Source organism: Toxorhynchites rutilus, chromosome 2 (genome assembly GCF_029784135.1).
Source record: "Toxorhynchites rutilus septentrionalis strain SRP chromosome 2, ASM2978413v1, whole genome shotgun sequence".
NCBI lineage: Eukaryota > Metazoa > Arthropoda > Insecta > Diptera > Culicidae > Toxorhynchites > Toxorhynchites rutilus.
This window is the reverse complement of record NC_073745.1, coordinates 102,133,862-102,148,797: the sequence shown is the minus strand read 5'-3', so window position 1 is coordinate 102,148,797 and position 14,936 is coordinate 102,133,862. Positions and strand designations below refer to the sequence as shown.

The window sequence follows — 14,936 nt, the reverse complement described above, 5'->3', positions numbered from 1 at the left end:
CTGTCTAATTAGCTAGATATAAAATTAGAGGCAAACCACTGTATCTTTAAATATACTTTAAATAAATACAAATAACGCCTAAAAAACAATAGCAAAATTGCAAAGCCACGCACAGCTTGTGACACCGTGCACGAGTATACGAATTATGATTTTGCGCGCGTGTACGTCGAATGGCCTTTTTTTGCACAATCCCAAAAGAAAATAGAAAGTGATGTCTGCTCGCATACATACAAACCATTTTTAAGCTTTTAAAATAGCTCATTATTTGCGCATTTGACCCTCATGCACAGGAAATGGCATCTTTTCTGCCAAAGATGACATGTTTTCTGCCAACGCTAGTTTGAGTGTAGTTGTAATTTTAGTAATTTTACCTGTCACTCTTATACAGGGTGGGCCATTTAAAGTGGAAGCATCTGGCAACCCCATAACTTTTGACAGAGATGTCAGATTAACAAATGTCATACCGCGTTGGAAGCGTCATTTCAGTACAATTTTAACCATGGAACAATACACACCTAAACAACGCGCTGAAATTGTTCAGCTGTACATTCAAAATAACTTCTCAATTGTGTTAACTAAACGTGCGTGGAAAAATAAAAATAAAGTTAAAACATCGCCTGGAGACAACACTATACGTCGATTATATGCCAAATTTATATCGTCTGGTAGTGTTGGTAATGCCAGTCATCTGTCCAGACAACGACCAAGACGTTTCGACGAGAATATTGATGCCGTTCGAGCCAGTGTTGCAGAGACTCCATCGACATCATCGGATAATGATAACCGATTTTTTATTGCCATTTGTTCGTGAAAATGAATTCTCGCGTAACTTTTGAAAAGGTCCAATGTAACATTTTAGTCAACTCGAGAAAAACGAAGTTGAAAACCCGAACATTATTCCACCAATTGTCTTAAAAGCAATCCTTCTTTATCGCTACTCTCACCACTAGCAGTCAAGAATAACTCTGAAAAACCAATCGTAACTGTTGTTCCGTGATTTGAGATTAAAGTTGAAGTTTCGGAGTGAAAAATGTTACTTTGGACGTTTTGACTGCCCGCGTTTGCACATTGGACATATTACTTTGCACGATAAGAATTTGAAACTGACTACTAAACAACAATCCAAATATCAGCATTTCGTTCTTAAGACAGATTATTGTTGTTATCACTCGTTGAATTGCACTGAAATCGATAACAACACCTGTAAGAAACAAAAACTCAAAACGACCGAAGTACGACATCGTGTTGTTTTGACTGCTTTAGTACTTCTGGCGTTTCGGGCGTCGGAGGTAAGTGACGTCCGAAGTAACAGCCGGGTACTTAAAATCCCAATCTGTACATAGGATATTTTTTGCATCGGCGATAAAAAGATGGAGAAAATAGATACGTGAAAAATTGTTTTTGTAATGCATCCAATGATTGAAAACTAATAGCGTGCATACATTAACTCGATTTGTTTACATTTGTTACATAGGACCTTTTCAAAAGTTACGCGAGAATTGGACAATTACTGGTTCCAACAGGACGGCGCTACATGCCATACAGCGGCTGCCACGACCAAATTATTGCGCGAAATGTTCCCCGGAAGATTAATATCGAAAAACGGCGATTATGACTGGCCACCGAAATCACCTGATTTGACGCCTCCTGACTTTTTTTATGGGGATATTTAAAATCCAAGGTATACACTGGTAAACCAAGGACCCTGGCTGCGCTGAAAGACAATATCCGACAAGAAATTGCTGCCATATCGGCCAAAACATTGGGCAAAGTGATGGAAAATGCCGAAAAAAGGGCACATTTTGCGGTCAAGGCCAGAGGCGGTCATTTACGAGATATCATAATCAAAAAGTAGTTAGAACAAATCTCCATGGACTAAAATAAATGAATTTCAAAAAAAAATTAAAATTCCACTTCTTTACTTTGCTATTGCAAAAACAAATCCCTCCACTTTAAATGGCCCCCCCTGTATAAAGGCTATCTGGTTTGCCAACACAGAAACGCGCAACATATAGTTGAACACAGGTGTATGGCACGATTATCGCTATCTTACTCTACCTACCGTCATCGCATATCTCACTATCCCTCTGCTGTAAAAGTTCATCATCGACATCACGATATGTCAGATGGTGGTAAATTGGTAATTCGCGATGGTGTCGATGTCTGGTGGCGACCTCAAATTAGGGCCATAATTTGTGTCCCAAACTCGTTAGTGTAATCTCTATCAGATTAGAAGACAAGAAGCCGGTTTTTAAATTTTAAAATTTGAATGAAAATTTTCACATCATGTTATTTAATTACTTGAAACATGTTTTTCTGACTTTCATTCAACCATATGGCTATACAATTCCAAAATTGTAGCTGATTTTTTTCAATATAATATAAAATTATCTTCATAAACAATTTTCGTATGAGACTTTTTCACCACCTGTAAACAAAAATGTTTTTAATTCAAATAGAATACAAATTTGATATTGAAAAGCTAATTTTCATTCATAATTTTAATTTTGAAAACATTCATTCCGACTGAAAATCAGCTATGCGTTGACGCTCCCCTAAACTAGTAAACGAAGCTCAATGCCGCCAACGCGGATCGCTGTTTCGAAGAAAGCAAATACTTTTAACCTAGGTAGTGCGGACTGAATCAAAACGGCTGTCAAAAAAGATCCAATTGAAATGTCAAAAGAGATCCAACGATCAGGAGTGTTATTTTTCTTATGATAATCAACACTATAAAAGAGGTATTGTTGTCAAGGGCAAAAATAAGTAAAATTATAAAATGAACGAACTACATTTTTCCGTCAATTGTTTAATTAACCATTGCATCTCTAAAAGACCATCTCAGCCTTTCACTGAGCAACGCATTTTTAATGTCCCCTCTCTTTGTCATAACGTTTTTCCGAACGTAATAAAAACAAACAAAGTCAGAGTCACGTAAATGTTTACTCCTGCGATTTGGAAATATTCGATAAAAAGTGGAAGGAAGAGCTGCCAGATGATTTTTAAAAAAAGTCTGTAAAAACATGTGAATGTCTGTTAAAAATGTGGAAAAGTCTGTAAAAGTGTGCAGATCTATAGAAATGTCTTTTAACGTTAATTTTCACTTATTCATTAATACTTTGTACATCACGATGCACGTAAGATTGTATTCTGTATATATATATATATATATACAGCCATTCCATGCCAAACTAATATAGTTGTTCTCAGCTCTTCGTCAAAAGTGGTAATTTTGTTCTTTATCGCAAAACATTAAACTCGTATTTTTTTAATTTGTCATTAGGGTGCCCATTTCATTTTTTTCCCAAAAATCATTTTTTCCACTTTTTCCCAAAATGACTTTTTTCAAAAATTTATAACTTTCGAACCACTCAACCGATTTAGATGATCGACATATCAAATTTAAGCCAATGAGCTTTAATTGAGAAATATTTAACTTGCATATAATATGGATCCTATTTTTAATATGGATTGAAAGCTGAGAACTTTTGCATAAAATATCTCGATATCAGAGATGCTATTTTTTTCGTTTTTGAAATATGATTTTGCAAAACTAATCGATGGTTCGAAAAACAATTTTTCCCCATTTTTCCCACTACAAAAAGTCATAACTTTCGAACTATTGGACCGATTCATATCATCGACATATCAAATTGAAGCTTACGAGATATATTTTAAAAAAAAATATTACTTTTGCGAAAAAATTGAATTTTGTTTTTGTAATTATGGATTGAGTTAGTTTTTCATAGTTTTCTCGGTTAAAGATAGGAGCGCTATATTTTTTTATATTTTTTATGGAAAGCTGAGGAGTATTTACTTAACATATCTCGATATCAGAGATGCTATAATTATCGTTTTTAAGTTAGAATTTTGTAAATTTAACATGTTTTAAGTCTTCGATCAATATTCATATGTGACTAAACTAGACCTATGCTACTAGAATCCAATCTTCCCGCAAGTGTGAGTTTTGCTTATTGGCTTCAATTTAATATACCGATCATCTAAATCGGTTCAGTAGTGCAAATGTTATGATTTTTTGCAGAAAGTTATTTTTGGACAAATAGGGAAAAATGATTTTTTTTAAATCATATCTAAAAAACGAAAAAATAGCAACCCTGATATCGAGATATATTGTGTAAAAAATCCTCAGCTTTCAAGAAAAAATATAAAAATATATAGCGCCCTCTTGTCCAAAGTCATAAAAAAAATAAAAAACGACTACAATCAATAATTACTAAAATATAATTATGTTTTTCGCAAGTTAAATATTTTTTTATAAAAGGCTAGGTCAATTTTATATGTCGATCATCTAAATCGATTCAGTGATTCAAATGTTATTAATTTTCGTTTGTCATTTTTGGGAAAAAGTGGAAAAAAATGATTTTTCGGACCACTTAATAACTTATGTGCTGTAAGTGTGTTTAAATGTTTCAACGATCTACACATATAAACATACACATACATACACAAACATACGCGTTGTTAATTTCTATAAAACACAGTATTTCTCCGTTGATATATTGGACATCCACCAAGGCTTGCGGTCTTGTCGTTTTTATTTTTAAAAAAATGCAGTGTATATTTTCCATCCGCCATGCAAGGCTATACAAGTTTTAGACCACCACACGGCCATGAACCATGTCTGTCGTAACAATATCGAACAGTAACCCATATTTCGTCATAAGCAGACCCGAAAGCAAATGTAAGTTGTTAAAAAAAGAATGAAAATTTTTATTCGATGTTGTTTAAATACATAGGTTGAATAGTCCTGACCCTAACTTAACTATTTTTCAATAAATCTCCTTGCATTTCAGCAAAACAATCTTGTCTAGAACAGAAAATAATTATCAGAGACAATTTTCGTTCAAGATTTTTCCTTACCTGCAGAGAATGCAATTGTTCATTAATTGTGAATAACCGTATCCTCTTTTTCGTCTGCAATGATGTCAAGGCAAAAGTACTTATGTGTATGAGTTCCAAACTTCATACACACCAGATGGGCCAACAAGAAGGACTGCCGGGCCGCAGGTTGAGTATCGCTGGTCTAACGTCATGTGTATTGATATATACTAAATATAATAACTTTTCTGTATTAAAACTATGGAAAAATGTCATATGGTGAGTCAAATATTTTTGATGTGATGAATAGATGTGATGAATGTTTTACAGATATGTCTGTAAATTTACAAACATATTTGTAAATCTGGCATCTCTGGTGGTCTGAGAATTTATTGCAAGAAATCGCTTGAAAACATGCAAGAATTTGCTTGAGAATGAAGTGGATTGAGTCCGCACCACTTAGCTTTTAACGTTTGAGATGTTGGCACCAAAAACATGGCGGGTGTCATACAGCTGGTTGAACCGTACAAATCCGAATATAAAGCACGGAATTTCAAAAATTGATCTTGGGCAACATATTTAATACTACACCCAAACTAGCGCTGGCAGAAAACATGTCATCTTTGGCAAAAAAGATGCCATTTCCTGTTCATGAGAGTCAAATGCGCAAATAATGAGCTATTTGGAAAGGTTAAAAATGGTTTGTATGTATGCGTGCAGACATCTCTTTCTGTTTCCTTTTCTTTTTTCATTTGGGTGCAAAAAAAAAGTCCATACGACGTCAATGAGGATTGAACCAAGGCCGGCTGGAATCCAAAGTTACTTTACACGACCACGCTATCCATATAGCTGCCAGCGCTATTATAAAGGAGCGTGATAATATTACACCTCATCATAAAATGAAGTTGGAAGGTGTTTTCTAAGACGATAAAGAAGAACATGAACGAGAATATATCTTTCTCTGTCTGGGCCGTGTATTTGGCAAACTATACGAAAAGCTTTCATATGCTTTCATTTAAATGTGTCTCCTGTTTCGCTCCCTCACATTGGCTATAGCATATATATGTAACAAATGATATACATGTATTGGGGAGTAGAACATTTTATGTTATCTTTCAGCTCATTTAATGTAATAAATCGGGATGCCAGAACATGTACTAAAAATTAACTTTGGGAGTAGAAAGTTAATTTACGTTCACAACTTTATTTCAAAATTGTGCCTATTCCAACTGGAAATCTTAAAACTTCTTGAGGTGTTGGCAGTAGCAGCAACAATCCTTGAAGTGGATTTTATATTGTGTCATAATATGAGCTCCGTCTGTGCCGAACTTTCTGAGTATTTGAAGCGCACACAAACAAACAGAACAATTCCATATGGATATATTATTTTTTATTCAGAAAAAAGAATTTCAAGAAAAGAAAAGATAAAGTAGGAAACGTGCACTAATATCTATAGACCTGCACTTAACAAAGGATTGAGAAGTAAAGGGTCGAAATTTTTAAACGATTTCGGAACGCTGTAGTTTCGATATCAATGATAACATGAAGATACAAAATACAACATTTTCAAGCTACAAATTTCTAGTTTAGGGTTATCGTACATACATATTTTAAGTTTAATATGTACATGGGTTGTAGACAAAAGACATTGCAAGAATAAAAAAATAAAGGTACACCCGTGGCCGAGTGGTTAGCGTCTCACATTATCATGCCGGGTGTTCGGGTTCGATTCCCGTTCTGGTCGAGGGGTTTTTCGTCAAAGAAATTTCCTTCGACTTGCACTGTGGTCACGCGTATTCTAGATCTTGCCCCTCGGAATACATTCAAGGCGTGTTATTTGGCTTAAGAAATCTCAATGAAGTATTAATAAATGACGCTAGTTAATGCATACGTTGAGACGGCAAAAGTTCCACAGGGAACGTTAACGCCATTCAAGAAAAAGAAGAAAAAAATAAAACGTTTTTGGTTTATTTTCAAAGTTTGTACAGATTTTAAAAATATATTCCTAATAATAATTTCATTTCGTTTCCATTTGATTCATAGAAAGTTTCAGTAGAACCTTTGCCTACAGAGGTATTCTCTAACGAATGAAAAATTATCCTTTAATTTTGAATAAGGAATATTCAATGAAATAATGAACGAACAGCAAAACGATGGTCAAAACAACAAACTTGAAAATATTCTATGCAAGGAGCAGTGTTTGCTTCGACGAATGCATTCTTTTATAACAGAGTTACAGCGTTTCAAAAATCACTCAAAAGTCACTTTCGATGTCGCAGTACTCGCGGGGAAAAACTACATAAGAAATTTTTGATACTAATATTGCCCTTATTTTTTTGCTCTTTAGTTTCTTCCAAATTCCATTTCTATTGTTTTGGTTTTCCTCCGCTCAAATCCGTTTTTAAATATTACTTATGAAACTCGAATAGTTTACAAGAGAACAATTCAATGCCAAATTAATTGATTACCCGATACTCTACATTTGAAAAATAATGTTCCATTTTTCAAAAAATCATAGCTCTGAAACGTGCTGCCCGATTGAAACAAATTTTTTGAGAAATCAATCAACTTTCTATGGAAATTTAAAGTAATGTTCAAACAGTTGAGAAAACATTCTCATAAATTGAATAATGCATCGAAAACGTTTATGTCTGTTTAAAATATTGTTATATGCAGGTTGTTAAGTAGTTGATCCACAATACTTCAGGAGGTGATAGAGGATCATATTTGATGAAAAAAACCTTCCTCGCTTGTGGTCACATCTCAACTAAGAAACAATTATTGAACTTTCCTTGAGATCGATTTTCTTTTGCCTTAATTTGACTCAAATTCAAAAAGTAGGCTGCTTAGAACGTTTCAATTGCTTTCATTTGAAAGATGAGAAAATTTTGCATAAAAATCTGTTATAAAACATTTAAATTAGTGGAAGATTAGTGGCGAATGGAATGGAATAGTGGAAAAAAATTCTTGTGGTTCTGACTAGTTGAGAATTGACCATATGTGGAGAAGGTTTTTTTTCGTCAAATGCTAACCTCTATAATTTCCTGAAGTAATCAGAATCAGCTACCTAATTCCATATATATTTTTATTGGAATACTGGCTCATTTGTTTTGAATTTGACGACTAAAAGTGAGTGGAAAATCTCATACAAGTGTAATTGACGAATAAAAATACTTTGAAATATTGATTTTACACGCAATTCTGTATGGAAAACTATACAGATATTATTATCCTAAGGGTGGGTTTAGACTAGCGATATATTCATGTGAAGAAATATGATGAGATTGATAGAAATCGCATCAACCGTTTACACTAGCGTGAACTTCTATAATGAATATATTCATATTTTCGGTGAATTTCTTCACCTGAAGTAGAACTGCATCCAACTTTAGTGATTTCTCACCAGTAAGAAATTCACAAGCGTTCACAGATGCTGAATTTATTCATGTTATATATACCTCGAATAAGTATATCATATTTATTATCACCCGTTTACACCTATTTCACGTGAATAAATCCATCTATAGCTATAGATCTCCCTAATGTAAACCCGCCATAAGACTAACTGTTCTCGAGATAGAACAATATGTATAGAGAATTATATTTGATGAAAAGCCATTTACTCATATCATGAAACCTCAACAATTATGGTATTGTTTAATTTTTATAGTTTGGGGCTATGAGAATCTATGCATACCCCGTAACTAGAAAAGTTCAATCGTAGGAAATAGTTTGGTCATTTACACGTGTATACGTGAGGTATTTTTAAAATACTGAAAAAGTTCAATGATTTGAGAAAAAATATATATACGTTCGACTGGGCAGCATTCTCAGACGGCTAAAACCGTTTATTGATAAATACGGAGAGTTTTGAAATTCTTAATGTGTAACAGATTTTATTTAATTTTGAATGCTAAGGCTTCTAGTATTACATTCATTTTCTAATGACTTTTTGATACAGTCAACGTTGGTAGACTGCAGGCTAACATTTGAGCAATTAGTCGTTCGTAATGCCCAGAAGTTTTGCTACAATATCTCCACAATCGCCAGTCATCAAAAATTCATGCGATGATTTTTTTGTTTGTATCTACAGTGACTCAAATCCGTAATCGTACTCCACAATGTAGATCTCTTTTCCCTTCTTTTGAAAGTCGAAAACTAGCTTTCGGAACATTCTATTTAGATAAAGTTATAGTGTCATATGAGAGTTAAAAGGTTTGCTATCTGTTTTCAGAATAATGGTTTTTGTATCTCTAAAAATGGCAAATATATGTGCTAATGTATGAAAATTGACTCAAACTCATAATCGTACGCTGGTTGAAATATCTACTCGATTTCGAAGCCGTTGGCCAATTTTTGAATTCCATCATTAGTATGGTATCCATTGTTCATTGTAACTATCTTTAGTTGTCTTTGGCCTTATCTACGAGTGTTTTGGTGTATTCGGAAGGAAAATTTATATGTTTTTTCATCAAGTTCTATTTAAAATCGGTATTTTTAGAAATTTAATGGTTTCTGAATTTCCTACACAGATAACTTCCTCAGTTTTTTACTGGGATTTATGTCAGAAGATTTTGGAGGAATATCAATAACTTTTGAGTAATTGTAATGTAACCATGTGCGAACTTTACATCTCTTGAGCTCTGAGTCATTGTCCTGGCAAAACTTTAATCCTCGATTCCATCTCATTTTGTTGGCACTTTGCTTCATCTTTTCCTTCAGGATGATCAAGTAAACATTCTGATCCAATACACCATCGATAAAAATCAAATTGCCCCTACATGCACCCTCATACCATCCCTCCACCACCACCATGTTTAAAAGTTGCTTTCAGATTTTTTTTACGTTTAATTCATCGTTGGCTTCCTCCATACGAAACGATAACCATCGGAGCCAAAAATATCAAATTAAGATCCTTCTATAGAAATACCATCTTACCAGTAAGACATTGATGTGTTTCATGCTGTTTGGAATAATCAAATTGGAGTTACTGATTATTATTTTTTTTGCTGAGGAACGGTTTGTCCCTCTGTGCTCGGGCATTCAAGTTGCCCTTCCTAGGCACATTACAAACTTTATGTTTGCTCAATTTTGTTTTTATCGATGGTGTAATGGATCAGAATGTTTACTTGAACATCCTGAATGAAATATGAATCAAAGTGTCAACAAAATGTGATGGAATCGAGGATTCGAGTTTTTCCAAGACAATGACCAAGAGCTAAAGACATATAAAGTTCGCACATCGTTACATTACAATTACTCAAAAGTTATTGATATTCCTCCACAATCTTCTAACATCAATCCCAGTAAAAAACTGAGGAAGTTATCTGTGTAGGAAATTCAGAAACCATTAAATTTCTAAAAATAACGATTTTAAAAACCACTTGATGAAAAAACTTATAAATATTCCTTCCGAATACAACAAAACACTCGTAGATAAGGCCAAAGACAACTAAAGATAGTTACAATGAACAAGGGATACCATACTAATGATGGAATTCAAAAATTGACCAACGGCTTCGAAATCGAGTAGATATTTCAACCAGCGTACGATTATGAGTTTGAGTCAATTTTCATACATTAGCACATATATTCGCCATTTTTAGAGATATAAAAACAATTATTCTGGAAACAGATAGAAAACCTTTCAACTTTCATATGACACTATAACTTTATCTAAATAGAATGTTCCAAAAACTTATTTTCGACTTTCAAAAGAAGGGAAAAGAGATCTGCATTGTGGAGTACGATTTCGGATTTGAGTCACTGTATATAAAAAATGCAAACGTTTCTTATTAAATATTATTAAACAGAACCGACCCATATTTTATCGTATCCTTCGTGTCATTCGTGCACCATATCTTCTCCTCGATGCGAGCGCCTCTAGTAGTCAATCCGCTCTCGTAGTTTACCACTGACAGCAGAGCGCACGCACACCAACGCGCCCCTGCTCGACAGGCAGCGAACACCAGCGCCACATTTGACGTTTTTCGCTAAAATCATTTTAAGCCACGTCTAAACTCGGATCGCGGTGTATTTTTCGTCCTCTCATGTCGGTGCGGATTGTACGGTGAATTTTCGACGGAACAGAGTGTGTTGAATCGTGTTAAAGAAGCAAAATGGTTAGTTCCAATGCGGGCCAATGGTTGGGGGTTAAATTGGAATGTTTAGGGGTGTTTTTCAGCGGAGAAAATGGTGACGAAATTCTCGAGGCGCAGCAACTATTAGTGCTGCTGCTGCTGCATTTTGAGTTTCCCCGCTGTCGAGCTGGAAGGAAGAAACGATATGTGTCCGAAGGGCAAGAAGACCTGGTGTTGTGAATTTTTATAATACGATTGACCAGGGATTACAGTCCTAGGAAGAATTTGTGAAAGCTGTGATTGTGTGATTCGGATTGAATAATTGTGTTTTCGGGAAAATGACGGCGCAAACCATCATGTTGATAATTGCATCAACCCAAATGGAACTAATCCGGAGCATTTACTCCCCCCAATACCACACACATCGGGAGAAACATGTTTTAAGAATAGTTTTGTTTGAGCAAAAACCTTTTTTTTTTTAATTCGAAAAGGCCTCAAAATATTGATGCTTTTGTCAGCTTGTATCCTCGCGATTAAATTTTACTTCGGGATAAAAACCTTAACGTAGCTTTTTGATGATATAAGACAACCGTCGGCTTTCCAGTCAGATGAGTATCCCGTCGGAAGATTGTCATTGCATTTAAAAAAAATATGATTGGGTTATTTACAAGTTCATCGTTATTTTAATTCTCATTTAACTATATATCAATTTATGAATACTTACTTTATATGCGTTGTTCAATCCCTCCGTTCAGCCACTTCGACTGGACATCAAGAGGCGGTTAACGTCCCGCTCGGATCGCGTAAAATCGGTCGATTTGCATCCCACGGAACCATGGATGCTGTGCGCTCTATACAATGGCCACGTACACGTAATGAATTACGACAACCAGCAGCTGGTGAAGGATTTCGAAGTGTGTGACATTCCGGTACGATGCGCACGATTCGTGGCCCGCAAAAACTGGATCATCACCGGTTCGGACGATATGCAGGTGCGGGTGTTCAATTACAACACCCTGGAGAAGGTTCACTCCTTCGAGGCACACACAGATTATGTGCGCTGCATTGCAGTTCACCCGACACAGCCCCTGATTCTGACCTGCAGTGACGATATGCTGATCAAACTGTGGAACTGGGAGAAGATGTGGTCCATGCAGCGGGTGTTCGAAGGTCACAAGCACTACGTTATGCAGATTGTGTTCAACCCGAAGGATAACAACACATTTGCCAGTGCATCGCTGGATCGGGACGTTAAGGTGTGGCAGTTGGGATCGAATGTGGCCAATTTCACGCTGGAAGGTCACGAGAAGGGTGTGAACTGTGTGGATTACTACCAGGGTGGCGACAAGCCGTACCTAATCTCCGGTGCTGACGATCGGTTGGTCAAAATTTGGGATTACCAGAACAAGACTTGTGTGCAAACATTGGAAGGACACGCCCAGAACGTGTCGGCCGTTCTGTTCCACCCGGAGTTGCCCATTGTGCTGACCGGATCGGAGGATGGCACTATCCGAATTTGGCACTCGGGTACCTATCGGTTGGAGACATCGCTTAATTATGGTTTCGAACGGGCGTGGACGATTGCCGCAATGCGGGGCACAAACAACGTTGCGCTGGGGTGAGTACACTTATAATCATTTTATTTTATTTTAAAATTAAATTTATATTAGGGTAAATGATGTTGGTTTGTCCGATTTTGGATGTGTTCACGCAACTAGTGAATGCAAATCGAACTTTCTTCACGAAAATTACATTTAATCAAGACAAGTTTGGGTCTGTTGAAAAGGCCCAAGTCTATAATTCCTAATAATACTGTAACACATTAAAATTATCCATATTTCTATGTTTTTTAACGATTTTCTCTAAAGAAAAATTATGATCATAGCTGGTCCGGTATTGGAAATCACCATTTTTGAACGAAGATATTCGAATTCTCAAGTAGATATTGCATTCCTTATTGGTCTGAGTTTACTGTAATTATAATGAGCCACTTTAGGCTTTCTTCAGAATATCGCCTTTCCTTGAGCTTTTTCAAAGTAAACAGCACTTTGTTTCTGCTATGCGCGAGAGACACCATTAACAAAACGAACAAACTGCAGCGCACCAAAAGGTTGCCATAGAAATCATGTGGACAAACCAACATTAGTGAATCGGACATCTCATGATCAGAATTGAGGTCATCGAGATGCATTAATTACATAAATCTGATATAAATGGTGTGCAATCATGATGTTCACGATACTTGTAAATGCTACAACTCAGAAAAATCTGAATACGTGCCAAATCATAATCTGGTGGTTGATTAAAAGTTAGCTTAAATGAGGAGTCATTGATGCCATTAGAAGATGTTTAGATTTTTTACCCTCCAAAATTTTCCATCGCATTGAAACATGAGGTCATATATTTTACACATATAGAAAATAGTTCACAAATATCTAAATCGGTCCAGTAGTTCAAAAGTAATAAATTTTTTGAAAAAGTCATTTTTGAAAAAAAGGAAAAAAAGTTATTTTTTTGGACCACCCCAAAAATGAAAATGGACACCCTGATGAAAAAAATTTGCTATAAGGAACAAAACTACTAATTTTCACGAAAATCTGAGAGCCACTATTAAAGTTTGGCATGGCATTGCTGTATTAATATGTAACGGGTTTTTCAATAGGAACGCTACAAAAGTAGACTGATAGAGACAGCAAACGACGCCATATTTTTTCCACTCTCTTGACGCTTCTCTTCAGAAAGGCTTGCCATTTCATAAGGAAAGATATACGATCCATCAACGAGTAGAGATTATTACAATTTACTGCCTAAATTCGGAGTCAATGTCTTCAACTTTAACAGCGCTACGTCCAATTTATGGTCGTCATAATCGTCCTGCCAGATCAACAATTTGAATCCACAGGCACAGTACAAAATATTCTATTACCAGTGAGACAAAGAAGTGCCCGTAGTGTCGAGAATATTGCAGCCGCTAGAGCATCAATTGAGGAAGACCCAAATCAGTCTCACACGTCGTTCCCAAGCGTTGGGCATCTCTGTGACGTCGTTGTGGTGAATTTTGCGAAAAGATCTTGGCCTACATCCTTACAAGATCAAATTGACGCGAGAACTGAAGTCGCTTGACCACCAGAAGCGTCGTATGTTCGTGAATTGGGCTGAGCAACAACGTGAAAATAATCCGGATTTTCATCGAAAATTCATCTTCAGCGGTGCGGCTCATTTCTGGCTGAATGGCTTCGTCAATAAGCAAAATATGTGTTATTGGTTAGGCAGCAATCCACCCGTACTCCATGAGTCACCATTGCATCTCAAAAAATTACGTGAAATTGCAGCAGTATCGGCCGATTTATGCTTGAAAACCGTCGTAAATTGGGTTGGCCATTGGCCATGCAAAAGAAATCGTGTTCCATACATAATAACATCAAATGTACTTTCACATGAATAAAGAATTTCAATGATATCCAAACCCGTTTTTGTTTTATTTAAAAAAGCTTTTGTAGCGCTCTTATTGAAAAACGCTTTATTTTTAAATAGCGTGCATTCCTCCCAAATTTTCAACAAAATTTTAGTTCACGTTGTCTTCGTGTTCAATTTTGTTAAAGGAAAAACATACAGAAAACGGGTTCACATCAACAAAAATCACAAACTTGTCAGTATTCCTGAACACAACACTGCACGCTATTTGATATGTGTAATTTTCGTGTACGATACAAAAAAAATCTAGCTCACCTGTAGTATATGTCAAACCTTGTTGACGTCAAACACCGATATATGCATACGTGATACATGAGAGAGAAAAAGTCACAGGAGGGTTGTGTCTGAGACACGACCGCATAGTTCACGTAGAATTCTGTTAGGTTATCTGTTTATTTTGGATATGTTTGAAGATTTAAACTCTTTGATAATGATTTGTTTGGTTGTTGGGTTTTGTTTGTTCACTCCACCAGTGTTTACAACCGAGTGATGATGACAGAAGGATGATAATTAGTCGTTAGATGGTGCGTATCAGATAGAAAA

The 14,936-nt window shown here is 35.8% G+C and overlaps 1 protein-coding gene across 2 annotated transcripts in view; it reads left to right on the top strand.

Moving 5' to 3' along the window:
- LOC129765197 (coatomer subunit beta') overlaps positions 1–14,936 on the top strand; it is a 314,457-nt gene that overhangs the window by 251,074 nt on the left and 48,447 nt on the right. The window contains exons 1-2 of one of the 2 annotated variants that reach the window (XM_055765216.1): positions 10,804–10,961; positions 11,675–12,537. In XM_055765216.1, coding sequence (XP_055621191.1) covers positions 10,959–10,961; positions 11,675–12,537 — 866 coding nt within the window. In that variant the 5' untranslated portion in view covers positions 10,804–10,958. Of the gene's footprint in view, positions 1–10,803; positions 10,962–11,674; positions 12,538–14,936 lie in introns of those variants that run through there. The other variant, XM_055765215.1, reaches the window with a different exon arrangement.